Here is a 15,686-nt window from a genome sequence, read left to right on the forward strand (position 1 = left end):
GACATTTTGGACTAACGGTGGCACTAGATGAACGGTCAGGAGGTCACCAACTAAATTAGGCACATTGAATATCTATCTCTCCTCCACACCGTATTCTGTTATTGGTTGAATTGTTTGTCAGAGGGAAATTTGATATGATAATTGGAAAATAATTCATCCCAGATGTCATGGTTGTTTTGCTAGTTGTTAAGCTCTGGACCAAAGTGCTGAATGGGCTGACCGACTGACACATCCAAAACGGGGGTCTGGAGCATCTTTGATCATTTCTGTGTACTGAACAGTAGCCGTAGTAGTGCACTCTGCCTGTAACATTCAGACACGGAGGCTGCAGGAATGTGAGTGATGGCGGTGAGCGAGGACGGTGAGCGAGGACGGTGAGCGAGGACGGTGAGCTCAGCGGACAGGTCGCTCTGCTCAGGAACGGAACGTCTCTGTGTACGTACCAGGAGACGTCCCGTCAGCTGTCAACACAATGTTAAAGCTTTATGACAGAGAAATGCTACCTGATGGTTTCAGAAAGACTCATCTAAGTATAGTCAAGTTTTTTTATATGCCTATAGGCTCTTCTCACAAATAATATATATCATTATTTAACTCTAATCTACATTTTTTTTTAAATATATATTTAACTTTTTAAGTACCTGTTTAAGGAAACAAGAACATCAGCAAGAAGATTGGTTATTTTCTCTGTAGTTTTCCTCCTCTGGCCAGGGCTTCACCTCGCCAACACCGACACCACGCTGCTGGAGGTCCAGGCCGGATCGCAGGAGAACCAGAACCAGGACTAAGGGGGGAAGACCTTTAGAACCCTGCTACAGTAAAATGAAAGGTTCTCTAAAGGGAGTCTGGTTAACGGGAATACGACTGCATTGGACAAGATGAACTCAAATAATTTAAACACATTCAATTCGGAGAACAATTGTTTAGTTAAGAAGTAAGGATTTTTTAAAGAAAAGAACATGGACTGGGATTTTAGGTAGGTGTCTTAAAGAGACAAGTGCTAAAACAGAGCATTTCAGACAGAGGGTGAACACAGACACCAGTCTGCTCGTCAACTTGCACCAGAAGCAGTATTCTCAATGAAGACAACTGACAAAGATACTACAAACTTTGTTTTTACTTTCTAAAAGCATATAGTTGCATTCTGTACATTTTAAAAATCACATGAAACATGTTTTATAAAATAAACTGAGATGAAGAAAAAAAAAAAGAACTGTACAAGAACAATCCGTAGGCAGCGTCTGAAGAGATGCATCGAAAACAACGATCCATCCCAGAGTAACCCCGCCGTCATGGAAACCACCAGACACCAGTGAGACTACAACACATTACCTCTGACCCAAATAATGTGACCTTTGACCCAAATAAGTGCAGTGCAGAATAATGGGAAATATAATTCTGTGAAATACAACCGTGAGTAAAAAAGAAAAAAGGAACTAAAGTAAAGAGAAATTAAACAGATGTGTAGAGATGTCTGCCGGGTTCATTATTCCACAGTTATTTCCATTTCAAACAGCCGTTTCAACAAAGCTTTTCTTTTGCTCCGAGGCAGCGCGGCTCTACAGCAGAACTCCTTTTGGTTAACGTCTTGTATTCACAGTAAAATTGGTTTTAAAATGTTACGGCCCACCCTGTCAGTGCCTCTCCTCTTTTCATGAATCACAATACAATAAGGTGATGGACTGAATATATATAAAAAGGTAAGAATTTACAAATTACAATCGTAGTTACTTTTAAACTCAAAAAAGTAAAAGAAAATACAGTAAAATAAGTCACTGGCTAAAAAAAAAAAAAAAAAAAAAAAGGCAAGTCCCCCTTCAGGTCCATTTCAGAGTGCGAGTCCATGTGAACCTCCTTGGTCCCACCATCAGTACCAATGTGGAAGACTGAAATGAACACTGAATGTTTTGGCCAACACCATCATCTAATGTACGGAGGCCCAGAAAGGACGCGGTAGTTACTATTTTTTTTTTAATCCGATTACCTCAAGATAACAAAAAGGTGCTCATAATTATTTTCAAACCGATATAATTTGTTCTCGAAAATCTAAATGTTTGCTTTGGTCAAAATTGCAAGAACTAAAAAGAAGAAATTTCCCTTATTTTCCTGTAGTGACGACACCCTCTACGTTGGTTTCCTCCAGTGGAAGTGAACTTTTGGCACTGATGGGAAATGTTTGTCTTTAAAATGGGTTTGAGGCGGGTTCTGGACCAACGCCGTTAGCCCCGCCCGTGTTCTCCCGACACGTTTTATGTATATTTTCTCAGCATAACGCGCCTTCCCTACTTTAAGGTCCGGTCATGGAGTGGTTCCTCTCATCTGCCGGAGAAAGAGCCGGTGGAGGAGAGAAGGTGGAGCGCGTCCTAGCTGTGGTGCTGGTTCTGACTATTGATCAGGCTCAGCTTGCTCCTCAGGCCCTGGCAGTAGGCCGACAGGCTGCTGTTGTCCTCCAGCAGCTTTCCGTGCTCCTGGATGAGTCGGGATGAGGTCTGCTGCTCCCTCTGGTCCTGCTCCAGCTCAGACATGAGCTCCTCTCTGAACACAAGGAGCCTCTGTTACTGTTTGACATGTCTTGAGTAAACACCCTGGTCACTTTTAAGGATTCTGACTGTGATACCTGTAGCTATCATTTTTACAATGTCTTTCTCCTATAGATGAAACTAGCAATGTATTACATTTCTGCAAAAGGCTTTTGTCTCAAATGACTACTTCAAGATTTTTAGAATGAGACTTATTTGCTTCTTTATGCCTTTCTTTATCTCAGTGACATGAGGAGTAGAGGATCGTTATCGGCTGATATCCAGAGAAAACATTGATCTGGGGATCAGCATTAATGGTTTCTGAACGTTCTTTCTCATTTCAGTGGACATGAGTATTTGGCCATGGCAAATTATAACGCTGTAAATGACGTGTAAGATGTCATCTTGTTAAATGTAGTTTTTGAGGAGAAACTTAAATACATTCGGTTTGTGTGAAGGAGATGTTTTTTTTCTCATTTATTTCCTAAGAATTTAAATTGTGTGTTTTTTATGAAAATAACCAGTTTGGCTATAAAAGGATAACATTTAGGATTTTCAAGTTCACTTTGGGACTCTTGAAATTATTTGTCTGGATTGGATTGATCCAGGGCTATGGTGAAAAAAGTGGTTTACCAGCTGCTATAACGAATGAAACAACAACCATCGGTGTTGGTCATTACTCATGGATGACCGTCAATCGCTATCAGCAGCAAAAATGGAATCGGGCTTCTCTAGTGAGACGTCAGAGCATGGTTAGCTTAGCTTAGCATGAAGACTGGAAGCAGGGGGAAACAGCTTGCCTGGCTAGCTTCAAGGGATCTCAAATGGATCGGTCCATGCACAGAAATTTTCATCAGCTTCCAGTTTTTATGCTAAGCTAGGCTAACAACGTCCTGACTTCAGCTCTGTGCTTGGATCTCAATGTTCTCAACTCACTCTCAGAAAGAAAACTAATAAGTTTCCCCCAAAAATGTTGAACTGTTCCTTTAAATGCAAAATGACACTTTCCAGGGGAGCCAGAGACAGCAGACGTCCTTGAGAATGTCTTGTGTTTTTTCAGAACGTTGAATTCTTGATCGTTTAATGGAAACTGGGTCATATTTAAATCTGACCTGAGATCTCATGGCCCAGATTCATATTATTTCGGGTCTCCGGTACATTTCTGTTTTCAGTAGGTGTTGTGAACTCTCAGTGTCACACCTGTTGTTTAGTTCCATTTTTCTGGCCAAAGGAAAACATGTGACCCTGCTGCCTTTTTAGTTCCAGTCTCATTCCTGGTCATAATGAACACAGAGGAGCACGCATGAATGTCACCTGACCCCACAGGTGACCCACTGATTGGACAGTTTTGGTGTAATAGTTGCTGTGTGGTCACTATGTTTCACTCACTTTTTGATAAGGGACTGTTAGTTAATGAAATATCTTCTATTATTAAAAATAATAACCTCTAAAAGCTGCAGACTTTTAGCACAGACAACAGCAAACAACAGACTTACTTCCTCCGGGCGAGCTCATCGATCTCGGACTGGACTTTGAGGTAGTCCTGAGCCATCCTGATGTGCTGCTCAAACACGGCCATGGACTCTTTGGAGTTGGGACACGGAGCCAGAGGCTGAGAGCACAGGGACAGCTCAGTGGTTAGTACTCTGCTCTGTAACAGGTGTCATCAGGACCAAGACACAGGAGTAACTTCTACGACAATAGGTTAAAGAAACAGCAAATCATCTGTCAGAAACTGCCCTTTTCTGATTCAGTGGGAATGACAATAAGAATTCTGAAGCAATACATTAGGGGTATAAGAAAATATGGATACATTAAAGGATAGCTTTTTTTTTTATTGAAATATATGGCCTTGTTTATAGTGATGGCAATATACTGAATCATAGCCACTGTATCATGATATGTATCATATCACCAGATTCTTGCCTTACACACAGCCCTAGTAGAAATGTTCAGAGAAAGAGAAAAGTGGACAAAACAACGAGTTAAATGGATTAACATGAGGTCCAGCATGTCCACAATGTGCATCAGTAACATACTGACCTGCTCCTTACTAAACACTAAACATGCATACAGTGTTACGAGCATTTGAACGCTGGTCATTTACGCTTCTACCCTTCCGTTTGTGTTTTGACATACATATCGCTGATTGAAAGACATTAAGTATCAAGTATAAGCGTCAAATGCACTGTGGAATAAAAATGAGGCTTTGTGAAACCATAATTATGCTAAAACATGCAGAGATTTGTAGACATCTAGCTGTGAGGGTGTAGATTGCCACCGACTGAAACTTCTCCCGTGTGCCAGGCGGCGAGCGCAGACCCACGCAAAAACATGAACATGTGTACGACCCTATCTAGAGCCAGTGTTTGGTTTGTCCCTTCTGGGCTACTGTAGAAACATGAAGAGGACCCGCTCCACTCCGTAGAAATAAACGACAGTATTAAGTTATAGAAAGCAAATAACTGATCACATTAAAAATGGAAACGGTCACACAACTATGAAATATTAGTATTGTTATTAACAGTTGTACTATAATATAGAAGAAGGTTTTTATCTGATGAACAAAACATTTTTTATTTCTTACCTGTAACTGATGATCCAGTTTCAGATAGGCCATGGGGATGGAGCTGTCCAAACCATTGGTAGCTAAAGACACACACACACACACACACACACACACACACACACACACACACACACACACACACACAGAGTTGGATTGGTGAATTACCAGTGTTTGTTAATTAATATTTGTGTGTAGCTGCAGCTCTGGGGACTGCCACTGTAAAAGAACACACACACACACACACACACACACACACACAGCACACACACACACACACACACACAGTCACACACACACACACAAACACACACACACACACACAACACATTGATCACACATCACAAAACAACAACACATTTTAGTGGACACACACACACAACACACACATTATTTCTGTGAAAGCTCCTGTATCAGAAAGCGCACACAGGCACCTGCATACATACAAACACCGGTAGGTTGCACTGTGATGCCCCCTATTGGTACAATGAGGGCAGTGCAGCGTAACTCAAAGCCTTGACTGTGTAGTCAGACTCCTGATAAACTCAACCTGATGAAGTAAAGACTCAATGAGAAGATGGACCCAAAAATGAATGAATAGATGAAGGGCTGGTTGAAATCTAGATAAACACTGTATTATCGTCAGGCTAGGATTATAGACAAGAGTGAGCTGGCCGCTTGAAAAGTACGACAATCCAACATTCTCACCCGCTCCATGCTGGGACTGGTTGGCGGTGTGCAGGTGAGAGAAATAGGTTGATGTGATAGTGGGATTAGGCTGCCAATCCACATGGAGAGCGTTTATAGTATAAATATAGAAGTGTTTCTGACAGACGGTCACGAGTCACGGAACAGACGCACTTCAAATGTATTAAATGTAACACCAACGTTAGGGGGAGACAAATATTACAATGGGCACTTCTTTGTTTGTAATATTCACATTCCTTTCTGATTTATAGTATGTTTATTTGTAGTATTCACATTACTTTCTGATTTATAGTATGTTTATTTGTAGTATTCACATTACTTTCTGATTTATAGTATGATTATTTGTAGTATTCACATTACTTTCTGATTTGTAGTATGTTTATTTGTAGTATTCACATTACTTTCTGATTTGTAGTATGTTTATTTGTAGTATTCACATTACTTTCTGATTTGTAGTATGTTTATTTGTAGTATTTATTCTGTCCTTAACAACGTTCACATGTCCATATGTCCATATGTCCACTGTTGCTTGCTGTAATGGTTACCTCCTTTTCATACTGGCTATTAAAATATGTGTTTATATGAGTTTATCTCAAGTTAATGAGGCTTCCGAAGTCTGACTTATTCAAACCAGATGGGTGTCTCTTTAAAGTAGCCAGTAAAACGCTGTATAATTAACAGCTTTTGTGGACTGTAGCTGTTAGCCCGCTAGCTGATTTCACTATCAGCTGTTGTCCTTCTCATGAGGCTCCCTACCTGTGGGACTAATGGTCATCCTCAGCTCTGATTGGCCCATGGTGGTAATAGGGCTGGTGCAGGGGGTGGGGCTTTGGGAGCGTCCCGGTAGACTGTCCACACTGGACACCTTGGACAGTCCGGTACGTAACGTGGCGGTCTGAGGGGTGAAGAGATAACGTTAGCAGCATAGAGCCGGTTTGGACAAACAGAGGCCTGGTGATTCTGTACGATCAGCGTTCACGGTCATTTCACCTTTGAGGGTTTGAACTGGAGAGGAAACTTGGCATCGAAGCTCTTCAGGGTTTCCTCTCTGCCGACGGAGTTCCTGTGATCGGAGTTGTCGTCGCTCCTGTTGCTGTTGATGGTGTAGTCCGCGTACGAGCCTGCAGACGCCACACACACCGATGAAAACACTCTCTCACCGTTTTCAGCTGTGCACTACAGACATTATCCTGAAACAACCATGGCGCGTCGTTCGCAGCTGTGGAGCTGATAGTCACCTGTGCTCGTGGCCGACGAGGAGCCACTTCTGTTGGGTGAAGACTGGTGAGGGAGTTTGAGCGGTTCATCAGAGCCGGGGAAGTACTGGAGGATCCAAACACGACACACAGCGCTTTTCAACAAATTCATAACGCCTCATTTGATGGAAAAAATATTGATCAATAGGGAATTTATCAGTACTGACTAAACAAACCATTAGCACATTAAAGGTACAGTTCAAACATGCTTTCCTCTTTCCTTCCCAGAGTGAGAGATACATCCATCATGTCTGTGTGTTAACTACAAAGCTGAGAGAAGTTTGATAGAACAAGGTCCTTTGTGTACCCAGGCTTATTATTGTTATTATTATTATCATTATTATTATTATTATTATTATCATTATTAGGTGCATCTTCAGGAAATTGTCATGGTCTCATTGGAATCCCACGATGAGATCTTCAAAACTAAGCTTTATCACAAAAAACACTTGAGAAGTAACAAGGGCGTAGTTGTGTTGTTGATGACACATGTTCACATGATAGTTTGTTTCCACACATTTTACCCCCCCCCCAGTTTCTAGAACATGCTTTTCATTTTCTTGCTTTAAAATAAATTGCCTGGAAAGTATCCTATTAGATACTCCAAAGTTATTTAAATGTTACATTGCATCTTACATATCTTGTGTAAAAAAATAATTAAAAAAATACTCTAAGGCAAATTGATCTGTTATACCTTCATGAGATGGCTCATGGTGTTCTTCACCTCCTCCATGGACGGTCTCTGGCTGGGTTCCTTGTCCCAGCAGCGGGTCATCAGAGTCTCTATGGGCTCTGGGAGGTCTTTGATGAGAGGAGGCCGTGTACCTGGGTCACAGTGAACACTCAGTCAGCCAGGCAGAGGCCTGGGATGTCTAAATGTGACAAGCTTCACTGAGGAGAACACTGGTTCCACTTGTTTTCTTATCAGAACCTTTACATTTTGATCCAAGTATGTTGTTTCAGGGTCAGAATGCCTTACCCGAGCCCTTTTGACAAAACGTTTCACCACATGTTCTGAAGTAGGTTTACAGTGATATACACTCAAATATCCTGATCCATAGGTAACTTAAAAGGCTGTCGGCACACTCCTAGTTTTGGAGAAGCAGACATGAGTACCAGCACAGGAGCTAAGTGATGTACTGAAGACTAGAAAAGCGCTATACAACTACAGTCCATTTACCATTTACTGACGTGAACGCCACGTTAGAACCAATCCAAAAGTCACACAAACTAACTAACCGACTGATGCAACGGTAGGCCAGCATAAAACTACTGTTTTTGACAGTTGAGTTTGGTGGCTTTGAAGATAGCGATATAACGTCTGTTTGATGGCAAGGTCAAGGGGTTCAAATATTCTTTTTTTTTTTTTTTTTTTTGTTGTCTAAAATACATTTTTGTGCTGCTCTGCCACTTACGTCGTCGTCGTCGTCAGATAGACCTCTCTTCAAAGCCACTAGACTCCATTGACAAAAACGGTCATATCACCTTGCAGAACAAGGAAGCAAACGTAGAACCCCATTTCACAAAAGCCATTTCTAATCCTTTCAGTTATTTACAAACTTAGCACGCTAATGCTGACTCAGCTAGTGCTAGCGTTCGCTGATAAGCTTTCCTTGGTAACCTACATCACTGCTCTTTGCTAACGGCCGAATCAGCGTTTATATTTGAGAAACACGGGAAAAGAACGTAGATGGGGTCGACCTTGAAGATTCAAGGTTCTTTTGTACAATGATATTCTGTTGTGGCCCCTTTGTGCTGCATTCCTGCAGCAGCTGCTTGATTGAATGTCGGTGAAATAATCTACTGCATGTAGAAATAAAAACAATGAGGAGACATTCCAACTAATCTAGTTGTGTTGATCATAAATAAGAGGAACCCTACTCAGACATTCCTCATGACTAACGTGTAACTAAAAACTCCCCTCATATTGCTCACACATCCACTTCCAGCTTTGACTTTCCTCTCTTTGCCATTATGTGCAGCATAATGCATGATTCGCTGTTTGAGCAGCAGGTTTTGGACAAAACAAAGAAGTCAAAGTGGCTTCAAGGTGCACAGAACGGGTTTTTTGAAAGAGTTCTTCACCAATTCAGCACTAAACTTCTACCATATGGAACTCATGGTGGACAGTTTTTACCTTTTCTTAAAATAATCAGCAGAACATTGTCAAATAAAATAAAAAAAAGCAGTTGGTATTTTTGTAGTTCTCGCTGGTACAGGATTTGGCTCACCTCTGTGGACGGCCCACATTATACAAAACGCAGAGCCGCCGATCTCATCGAAGGGCTTCTTGCGTGTGATGACCTCCCACAGGATGATGCCCCAGCTGAACACGTCACACTTCTCACTGTAGTTGCTGCCTGAGGAACGAACAGACAGACAGACAGACAGACAGACAGACAGACAGACAGACAGACAGACAGACAGACAGACAGACAGACAGACAGACACACGTTAGATTCATTGTCTCTACGACTTCAAATCCACAACCAGCAAAATGCTCGGCTAGTGATTCTGATTAGTTGTGAGACAAATCAAATACAAGAGGCCTCATTTTGACACTGCAATCACAATGCATGCAAGTGTGTTTAACTGCACCTGCTGCATGTAAAATAAATAAGTGAAGAGGAAATACACGCAGAGATGAATCAATAAATGCCACAGAACTCTCCTTCATTATCCACTTTCACAGATTTCTCAGCGTAAAATATCGCCAAATTGCTAACATTTTGCTAGCTCCAATCGCACAGGTGCTAGTGGAGAGTGGAACATAAGCCAGAGCTAGCAAAATTTCAGCAATTTATATTTATCATAGACATCATATATGTCATATTTATATAAATGCAGGTAGATCTGTCAAACTAAATGATAAAAGAAAGTTCTATGGCATTCATTCATTTGTTCATGTTTTACAAAAGCTTTACTGGGCTAATAGAATACAACTGATGAAAAAAATATTAATGTATGTTTACATTTTAGTTTTTAAAGCAATGGTATGGGATTGTTACAGTCGTCCCACACATATGACCAAAATTAGAGAGTACAGAACGTTCAGTTACTGATTCTGCAGCACAAGAGAACTGTATATTACAAGTAAAGTAAAGAAAAATGTCTTACATTTTCTTCCCAGTTTGCCTTTTATTTAATTTTTTACTTGGTGCGCCCACAATTGCGTGACTGTCACAAATAGTTCTGTGATAAAAACACTATTTTCGTGTCTAGGGATTATACAAAAAAGGCCACTTTCACTTTTAAATCATTTAGAAACATAGAAACAGGAAGTCTTACAAATCTTCATTTGAGTAAATATGTTGCAGCCAAATCAAATAGTTTACAGGATATTAAACCTTTGTTTCTTATAATCCATTTAATACTTAACTTCTTTCTTTACAGGGCTTGTACAAAGGCAGTAAATGTGTCCATTAATATGAGATATGAGTTTACAATGAATTATAGTTGCATTGTGTAGGTTGGATTATGGTGTTTTGCCCTTTTCACAAGTTGTCTTTTTGATTCTTCACAGTTAATTTGGTTTGTGAATCCTCTGGCGTTTCGGAGTACAATCTTTGGAGTAAATCCAATCAGAAATCCAATCAGAATTCAGTCTAGCTGTGAGGTTAAATCTAAAAAAGTTAAAACGTATATAAACTCGTATTAAAAATACAGGTCCAGATCCAGACAGACTGTGGAAAACAAATATTTACTTAAGGCAGCTCTCGCTTGGAGCTTCACAGCGAGAAGTGAGAGTAGTGTTTGCAGCTCACCTTCAAACACCTCTGGTGCCATCCAGGCTGCGCTGCCTTTATTATTGGTCATGTAGGTCTGAATATCACAAGCTGTTCCAAAGTCACATATCTTCAGAACGGTGCCACGGGCCACCAGGAGCAGACTGAAACAGAGCAGAGGACGGGGATTAAAGACTATTCACTCACTTCTACTAAACACATCTGTGGATGAAAACTACCAGTTCAGAAGGAAAAACTTATGACTTTGGGTCATAAAACAGAGTAATGGACGGGACCGTGAATGTCTGCACAAAATGTCAAGGCAATCCATTAAACATAGTTCATTCCGGCCCAAAGTGTTGGACGTCAGAACCGACCAACAACTGGTGCCATGCCCTAAACCAAAGAAATGATAAACACAAGAAAAACCAAACACAACAACAAAACACCATAATTTATTGTGAATGTTTTTTAGGTAGCTCATGTTAAATAAAGTGCTTTCTTTTGGCTCAAACTGGACTCGGGAAATCAAAGAATGTATCATTTTTTACATCAATCAAAAAAATTGTGGACAAATCTACAGTGGGGTTTTCCTTTAACAGCAGAACGTGTGTGTTGTATATATTTGTTCTTTTCCCAGCTGTAAAGGCTTAAATCTTTGCTGTATAGCTCCTATCAGGCATTTCCATACATGCTTCACCCTCCGACATGCCTCTGGCTGTACAAGCCCGACAACCATGAACCAATCAGGGACTGTTTAACGCACCGGGCTGCAGCTCATATTTCACAAGTCAACTCCTAAGCCACAATTACCCAGAATCCCTTCCCTATAGCATCAGCAGATGGTGGCCCCATGCACAGCTAGAGGCTCATTCGTTTTTCAGGAATAAGGTAGTAGTGAAGATGACATCACTTGGTACATCTCAAGTTGTTGAGAGTCTGACATCAGTGCAAATCTTTTCTTTGAAAGCGTCTGGTGATCATCACCGTGTTTTTGACAGACTCTGAACTGTATAACTTTCAATCTGTTTGATAATAAAGAGACTTACTTTGGTGGTTTGAGGTCCCGGTGAATTAAGGCCTTTGGCTTCATAGAATGCAGATAGGCGACTCCCTGGGCACACTGCAGACACCAGCTCATGGCGTGGGATGCCGTGTAGTGGGGCTGAGGGTCAGCACTGTGCAGGACTTTGATTAGGAGACAAGTAAAGAATGAGATGACTACATGAAGACGGACACAAATCACATCCCACACTCACATCCCTTTGGGAACTCTTCTGTAATGAGTGTGGATCACTGGTGGGGTTTGCATATGTCGTCATTTACCAGGAAAAAAAAACTAATAGGATATTCTCTTAGATTTAAGTAGTACATTTATGAGATGAGACAAAAATATCAATACAATTTTAAAAAATAGGCATGATTATACTGTAACTGAGACTAAGTCATTTAAGAATAATTACTAGCTTATGTTATTGATAATGATAAAAATCTATTTTTTTGGCACATTGTGTAGTGCAACTCTTTTGTGCCTAGCTTAAGAATATACAAAGACCAATTTGAATAGAATAAAATACTCATAGAGCAGAGAAACAATAAAACAATAGAACTAAGTCTCAGAGAAAATAAACTGTGTAACCATGACTGAGTTCCAGAAGAACTGAAACAATATAACCTATATAATCATATGCAATGTTCCCAGTCTACATGAATTATCAAGAATATTATACATATATAATATGACTTACGATTATATAAAGAGCCACACTCTGCATACTCCATGACCAGACAGACCTGAGAACACACAACACATTACCTAAGCAGTGAAAGCATGACAGAGAGGCGTTGGTCATCTGTAACTTCCTGTAAGCTGAGCTGAGGTTACTGATCCGCCACCTGCAGCAGCCTGACGAGACGTTCACACGTCTCCTTTGTGGAGGGAAAAACACTTTGATGGAGAACTGCTCCGTTTTGGGGTTGGCTCTGAAACTCATCTCAACTAAAGCTACATCCACACTACTAAGTTTCCTTTTTATAATTCTACTGCTGCCGACATGCGGGGGAAGCAAGCTGTTACTGGAGCAATTAGCGAGCGGCGTGTCCAGCAGTGTTATCGGCCCTACTGAGCCGACGTCTGAGGTCCCGGTTTGCAGCTTTGAAGAGGGCAATAGACACAAAGTGAAGGACTTTCCTTTTCTTATGAATGCCTTTTTTTTTTTCTCTCCGCACAACTATTGTAAAGTTCACAAAGAAACTGTAAAGGAACAAAAGCATAAATGCTCTCAAGTACGACAGGGACTTCAGCCACCAGCAGAGCTAAGAGTGTAAAAACAGACAACAATGAAACCGAGTAAACGACTGAGGGAGGTGTGTTGACCAAATGTATTGACTCATAATCTAGTAAAACTTTATTTGTAAGTGTTCATTTTTAAGCAAATTTGGTGTGTGTGTGTGAGAGAGAGATAGAACCTTCAGCCTTGTGACGAAGTTTGAAAAACTTTTTCCATGAAATCTCTCTGGTTTTTGTTACAGAGGAAGATTACAGAGGAAGATACTATGTATCAAGCACAACCTTCTATTATTAGAGAGTACTAAAATACTCTGTTGTATGTTCTGTGACTCAAACAAACAATCTACTTCCTGCTTAAACCAGCACCCGCATGCTCATCGTACGTGAATAGTCATGTGATATTCATTTTTGGGTGTGCTAATATGGATGGATGAATCATTTTGAAAAAGGATGCTGAAACACCCATCGTTTTTTGTTTTAAATCCCCGTTTTTTTTAAACGGAAACCTATTAGTGTGGATGTAGCCTAAAATCCTGGTACGTTCATTCAGGAAGCGGCCTGTCCTTTACTACACACATCATGAGAGGAGGGCACCGATGCATTAGTGTACTCACTGGATTGTCACAGGAGCCATACAGCTTCACAATGTTGGGGTGGTTCACCCGGGACAGCTGGCGGAGCTGTGCACATAGAAAATAGATAAATACTTCATATTAGCATGAATATATGAATTTCTGTAGGTCTGTGTGTACTACATACTGTACAGGTATTATGGTGGTTGTCATGTAATGATTGTAAAAGTTTCACACAGTCACACAGTATACATATCATCATATTGTTACTCTTGTTGTTTGAAAACAATATGGGTCCAGATTTACCGTACAAAAAGTCCCAGAAACAAACAGTTCATAATTGTAATCCTCTGATCAAATAGTTCATGAGCTAAATCCACATTTTAAAGATCTTAAGGATATTTTAATAAAACAAAGTTCTTGTAGGCCTGCTTGTGTTAAGAGACATTTAACTTTTGAGCAACTTCGGCTTTCTTTTTTTTTTCGTTTATGTTTTATATTCCTCACACTCAGGCCTTTAAAGTAGGACTGCCCCACCTTTGAAGATTTGTCGACTAATCACTCATTTAGCTCTCTAAAGTCCATTAATCATTTCTTATGCTTTTCCTGCTGATTCTTTGGCCTCTTGACTCGACCATATAATCGATTAGTTGACATAATCGTACTAGTGTCAGTCGACTACGCCTGTGTTTTGCAGAGGACAGCCCTGGTTGAGAGCCACCCACGGTGTTGACGGTACCTCGACCAGGAACGCGTTCCTTTCATTTTCACTCTCGATGGTCTTGATGGCCACGTCCTTTCCTTTCCACACGGCCTTGAAGACCACTCCAAACGTCCCCCGGCCCACAGCCTGCAGGGGACAGCAAGACAGTGAGACACTCAGGACACAGGGAGGAGGAGGAGGAGGAGGAGGAGAGGAGGAGGAGGAGGAGAGGAGGAGGAGAAGAAGAGAGGAGGAGGGGGAGGAGGAGGAGGTTAACAGGGGTTCAGCAGCTCTGTTATGTTCCTCCTCGGACCCCCAGGTCAGTGAGTCCCCCCCGCAGGTCAGAGGGTCAGTGCTGGTCTGTAGCAGCCTTTGCACTGGTAACAGTTAAGCACTCAACGCTGTTATTAGACGGAGGCCTCGCGCTGGTGTTAAATGGTTTCGGTGTGCACGAGCAGAGGCTGTCCCGTGTCCCTCAATGTGCTGGGTTCAGAGGACAGACCCGTCCCCGGCTGTCCTCTGAACCCAGCCCCGGAACACGGCCCCGCTCCCCCCCCCCCCCGCAGCCCGGGTCGGCAGTGAGTTTACCGCTTCCACTTGGATGTCCTCATACTGGATGTCCTCGAACAGACAGCCGGCGGGAGTCTCCACCATGGCGGCGACGCTCCTCAGCTCGGGCCGGAGAGTTCAGCCCCGGAGCTTCTTGCGGGGTGAAGAGAGACGTGTGCGGGCTCCTGTTGCTGTGAATACAGGAAGTGGCTCCAGCGGCTCGTTGGCTAACAACACATGTGTGAGCAGCGCGCTCGTGAACGCGACACCGCTCAGAGAAGCAGCGCACAGGAGCGAGACGGGGCGTTTGCGACACGACACACCGGGGCTATAGTGACGTAAGAGCACCGGACATGCAGGGTGTGAGGTCTGAGACCGGCGGTGTGACCCGGTCGTCTCTGAATGAGGGAGAAGGCTTCTTCACCAGAACGCCCTGGCGAGTGTGGGTCTTGAACGCAGCTTTGTTCAGCTGTCTGCGCTGCTGAAGGCCTCCACTAGGGGCGCCACGCGATGTTTCCATGACTAACGCACGCACGCACACACACACGCGCCTCCTTACACAAGCGTTCACCTTGTGTTTGTTATCCTTCATTACTCACTTCAGAGGGAGCCTCCAGCACGACTCTGCCCTGGGGAGGCGGTGTGGGGCGGGCCTGCACGGTGGCTTCATCACCGTGTTTGGGTTCTGTTCAGACCTGTTGAGTTCAGCAGGCAGGTCCAAACACATCCAATGTCCTCTTTACAACCTGCTTCTCAGAGCCACCACAGGTCTTTATAGGACAAAAGACTGGATTTTTT

General features: G+C 42.2%; 1 protein-coding gene across 1 annotated transcript; it reads right to left on the reverse strand.

The window, feature by feature from the left end:
- Positions 1-962: 962 nt before the first annotated feature.
- Positions 963-15,423, reverse strand: LOC129103542 (mitogen-activated protein kinase kinase kinase 7-like). The gene is made up of 14 exons (XM_054614058.1): positions 14,928-15,423; positions 14,376-14,486; positions 13,679-13,744; positions 12,523-12,568; positions 11,824-11,962; positions 10,814-10,938; positions 9,281-9,409; positions 7,744-7,874; positions 7,032-7,116; positions 6,784-6,914; positions 6,550-6,688; positions 5,107-5,168; positions 4,016-4,131; positions 963-2,535 (listed from the first exon to the last, which is right to left on the reverse strand). The coding sequence occupies exons 1-14, from the start codon at positions 14,991-14,993 to the stop codon at positions 2,364-2,366; spliced, it is 1,518 nt and encodes a 505-aa protein (XP_054470033.1). The 5' UTR covers positions 14,994-15,423; the 3' UTR covers positions 963-2,363.
- Positions 15,424-15,686: the final 263 nt, after the last annotated feature.

This window comes from Anoplopoma fimbria, chromosome 15, assembly GCF_027596085.1.
Source record: "Anoplopoma fimbria isolate UVic2021 breed Golden Eagle Sablefish chromosome 15, Afim_UVic_2022, whole genome shotgun sequence".
Lineage (NCBI taxonomy): Eukaryota > Metazoa > Chordata > Actinopteri > Perciformes > Anoplopomatidae > Anoplopoma > Anoplopoma fimbria.

Coding starts and splice junctions, on each gene's coding strand:
- LOC129103542 (XM_054614058.1), bottom strand. CDS start 14,993: ATGGTGGAGACTCCCGCCGGCTGTCTGTTCGAGGACATCCAGTATGAG. Junction 6,915..7,031: donor CTCGTCGGCCACGAGCACAG/GTGACTATCAGC, acceptor TGGCGTCTGCAG/GCTCGTACGCGGACTACACC. Junction 6,689..6,783: donor TCCAGTTCAAACCCTCAAAG/GTGAAATGACCG, acceptor TTCACCCCTCAG/ACCGCCACGTTACGTACCGG.